The following is a 3,935-nucleotide window of genomic DNA, read 5'->3' on the forward strand; positions in this document are numbered from 1 at the left end:
TTCCCTTTGACTACTGCTCGGTTGGTTGGTCGGTTGACAATATCCCAGGTATGGGCTTTATCAACGGCGTCTTTTTCAGTCTGTATCGCCTTTTTCCATAGGTGTTGATCATCGCTGTTCATGGCTTGATTATAGGTTGAAGGTTCGGTTACAAGGCGTATACGATAGATCGCGGGTTCATTGGATACATCTTGGTATTCTAGGTCCAGATCCTTTCTGGCCTTTATGAGGTCGCCTTTGAATTCTTTAATCATAGCCTGTTGTTCGCCTTCATCCCGTGGACCGTCCTTTCTAACTGATTCAATGTACTCTTTTAGTTGCTCCTGTTGTTGTATTACCTTGTTGTTGTATTCCTTCCTTCTTATTTCCTTATCAAGCTCATAATCCATTTTCTTGCGGACACGATTTGATCGTCTTGGAGCTGGTGGTGGATCTGATGACTCAGGTTGTTTTCCCTTGTTTGGCGTCTTTGGTAGTTGGACTTTCTTTCGTTCCGGTGATGCCGGGAAATCTCCTGGTAGTTTTTGATTAGTGTCTTGTTTATCAGGTCCTGTAAGGTGATGTCCAGGAGTGAGCCCCGTCAATCCGGCTCCCAGTCTACTTGCGTCTTCCTTCAGGTTTTCTTCGATGGCTGACGATTCGGGTTCTGGATCAGACCTGTCTTCTGATTCGTATCCATCGTCTGATGGTGCAGTTGCCGCGTCTGGTTTCACGCTGGAGATGAAGTCGAGTTCCACTGAAACTTCCCCTGATTCAGGAGGGGGGAATGTGACGTCCCCACTTTCAATTACCCTATGTTGTGTTGCTATCCAGATACGGTATATCTTATTACTGTCTGAGTATCCAACTATGATTCCTTCATACGCTCGGGGTGCTAGTTTGCTTCCTGCTGGCATAGAGTTTTCTGGGATGTGTACGTAGCATTTTTTACCGAATAGTTGAAGGTGTTGTATACTTGGCTTGGTTCCTTTTAGGGCTTCAAAGGGGGTCTTTCCCTTAAGCGTACTGTGAGGTAGTCTGTTTTTGAGGTAGACAGCTGTTGCGTATGCTTCTCCCTATAACGACTTAGGATGGTCCATGATCATGCACCTGACCATTGTGGTTACCATCCTGTTGAATCTTTCTGCAACTCCATTAGATTCAGGAGTGTATGGGGGAGTCTGTTCATGAACTATTCCTTGTGTGTCGAAGTAGTTCGTTGTGTCCTTGTTGATGTATTCACATCCGCCATCCGTTCTGAATCTCAGTATTGTTGTGCTATACTGTTTCTCGATCCTGGTACCGTAGTCCTTGATGGCCTTCTTTGCGTCTTCTTTCTGTTTTAGGAGATATATCCAAGCGAAGCGGATGTAATCATCAATGAAGGACATATAGTACTGAGCTTTTCCTTGTGACTGTATACTGAACTTTCCAGATAGGTCTGAGTGGATTAGTTCAAATGGTCATTTGGATCTAGTACTGATTGGTGCAGGTTTCTTGTGTACGCTTTTTGATAGTGCACATTGACTGCAGTGGAAACTTTCTGGTTTGCGAGGCAGCCTTTGAATGTCGTGATACAAGTTTTCTAGTGTTGCAGGGTGGCCTAACGCTTGATGCCATTCATCGTAATTGGTCAAACGAACTGTATTGCTAACTACTTGTACATTCCAAAGTCCCTTCTCCAATTTTGCCCAGATTATTCCTTTCTTTTCTTTTGTAACCAACTTGCTTCCTCATCCTGACTCCGTTCTAAATCCCCTTTTGTCAAGCACGGTTTCGGAGACCAATCCCACATTTCCCAAGGTTGGGACCAACAGCAAATCGGTGAGGAGAATGGAAGATCTACTTCCATCGGGAAGGTGGCAGCTGAAACTAGCGCTTCCCATTCCGGTGACACCGTGGTTGGTTCCATCAGCTGTTCGGACGTTGCCGGTGTGAGGTCGGATGTTGATGAGTTGGACTTGGAAGGATGTGACGTGAGAGGTCGCTCTAGAATCAAGGATCCAAGTAAGGGGTTGGGAGATGTCGTGGCGTACCATACAGATAGTAGTTGTAGAGTCATTTACTACAACCGATGCCGAGTTGTCCTTTCTCCTTCCCTTCCTGTTCTTGTTCTGCTCTTTGAGCTTTCTGCACTCCGTGTACTCGTGGCCTTTGTAAGGCTGGCCCCTTTTCTTGCACCAGGTGCATTCCTTGTAGCTTGTAGTACTCCTGGTATGGAGCACTTTGTTCCCTGTTTGAGGGGCTACCTCATCCAGGGTTTGTAGTCGTTGGCGTACGTCTTCATAGGTAATATCCTGTTTGGTCTGGATGTTGTCGACGACGTTGCTCAGCGATTTGGGTAGCGAGCTTAGGAGGAATGCCGCCATGGCTTCGGTGGATTTGGTGAGGGGTAGGAGAGCCTCAGCGAGTTTGTGGTCTGCACTTTGGCATCTGGACTTGAGAGTATTCTAGTTCACATCGAAGGTCGCGAGATGCTCGTTCAGTGATCCGCCTTCTTGCACCCTCCTGTCTAGGACGCGGCTGAGGAGGATGATCGTGGTGTTGGGTGAGACATGATCGTAGAGGTCTTTGAGCGCCTTCCATGCATGGAATGCATTTTCGGCGGAGACGACTGTTGGTTGTATTTCTTCACATACAGCAGAGATGAGAAGGCTGTGCATTTGTTTACGAGCCTTCTTTATCTCGGTTTTGCTGAGTTCGGTATCATTCTCGGTAGGGTTCTCGATGCTCAACGCTTCCCAACAATCTACAGCATTGAACGTTATCCTCCAGGCACTCGCTCGAGTTTGGTAGTTGGATTGCCCTTGTAGTTTAGGGAGTCCATCAAACTTGAGACGAATATTACTGGTGGCTGTGGTCTCTGAGGGTTTAGTCTCATCAGCCTTGGATGACGATTCTCCAACTGAAGGCATGATGTTGTATGAAGTGTTGTTGAGTTAAGCGAGGTGGCGATGGTGTAGTGCGGATTCTGTTTGGCAGAACCCGGGCTCATAACCCGTGAATTGGAATGTGGGAGAATAGACGACTTAAGGAGGGTTGAGCACGTGAGCTTTGTGAAGACTATGTTTATAGTGTGAAGAAGATACTATTGCGCCGCTGAGTTCCAGCGACAACTGTGGGAGTTTGTTGCTCCTTATATACATATAGTTCTTAGTACCACGTGATCCCCTGATTACATAATCTTAGCACTAAGCCTCCTTATTCCAACTATGAGTCATTCCTTATACATGAGTAATTACTATACATAACCGATGTCGCAATGCCATATTTTTACAGGTAGTTAGGGTTACGATCGTTGAAACCGGATTTTGTTGATACATCAATGTGTATTTGGTGGTGGTTGGAACCTGGATGTGGGTAGTTAGGGTTACGAGAGTTGAAAGCGGATTTTGTTGGTACATCAATGTGTATTTGGTGGTGGTTGAAACCTGCTTATGGGTAGTTAGGGTTACGAGAGTTGAAAGCGGATTTTGTTGGTACATCAATGTGTATTTGGTGGTGGTTGGAACCTGGATGTGGGTAGTTAGGGTTACGAGCGTTGAAAGTTGGTTTGGTTACGTGTACAAAATACATTCTTCGGTAATCTGAAATACATCAATGTGAATTTGGTGGTGGTTTGAACCTGGATGTGGGTAGTTAGGGTTATGAGCGTTCAAATCTGGTTTGGTTATGTGTACAAATTACAAAGTTCGGTAAAAATGAAATACATCAATGTGAATTTGGTGGTGGTGGAACCTGGATGTGGGTAGTTAGGGTTATGAGCGTTCAAATCTGGTTTGGTTACGTGTACAAAATACAATCTTCGGTGATCTGAAATACATCAATGTGTATTTGGTGGTGGTTGGAACCTGGTGGTGGGTAGTTAGGGTTACGAAGGTTGAAACTTAGTAAAGTGGTAACCTGAAGTACAGAATCCAAGAGCGTAAGAAGACACAGCGGAGACAAATAGTGGG

At 45.5% G+C, this 3,935-nt stretch overlaps 3 protein-coding genes across 3 annotated transcripts; all 3 read right to left on the bottom strand.

The window, feature by feature from the left end:
- Nucleotides 1–11: 11 nt before the first annotated feature.
- Nucleotides 12–1,370, bottom strand: H6S33_001903 (uncharacterized protein; the record flags this gene model as incomplete). The annotated part of the gene is made up of 2 exons (XM_044833341.1): nt 12–1,055; nt 1,107–1,370. Coding segments are annotated over 2 exons (1,308 nt in total), but the record flags the coding sequence as incomplete, so codon positions are not given.
- A 342-nt stretch (nt 1,371–1,712) lies between these two features.
- On the bottom strand, nt 1,713–2,348 carry H6S33_001904 (uncharacterized protein; the record flags this gene model as incomplete). The annotated part of the gene is made up of 1 exon (XM_044833452.1): nt 1,713–2,348. One exon carries the CDS (start codon nt 2,346–2,348, stop codon nt 1,713–1,715), a length of 636 nt encoding a protein of 211 aa, XP_044693047.1.
- Nucleotides 2,349–2,429: 81 nt separating this feature from the next.
- H6S33_001905 (uncharacterized protein) lies at nt 2,430–2,894 on the bottom strand (the record flags this gene model as incomplete). Its single annotated transcript, XM_044833563.1, has 1 exon — nt 2,430–2,894. The coding sequence occupies one exon, from the start codon at nt 2,892–2,894 to the stop codon at nt 2,430–2,432; it is 465 nt and encodes a 154-aa protein (XP_044693048.1).
- Between the last annotated feature and the right edge of the window lie 1,041 nt (nt 2,895–3,935).

Source organism: Morchella sextelata, assembly GCF_020137385.1.
Source record: "Morchella sextelata strain SCLS chromosome Unknown scls_12, whole genome shotgun sequence".
In the NCBI taxonomy this organism is placed as follows: domain Eukaryota; kingdom Fungi; phylum Ascomycota; class Pezizomycetes; order Pezizales; family Morchellaceae; genus Morchella; species Morchella sextelata.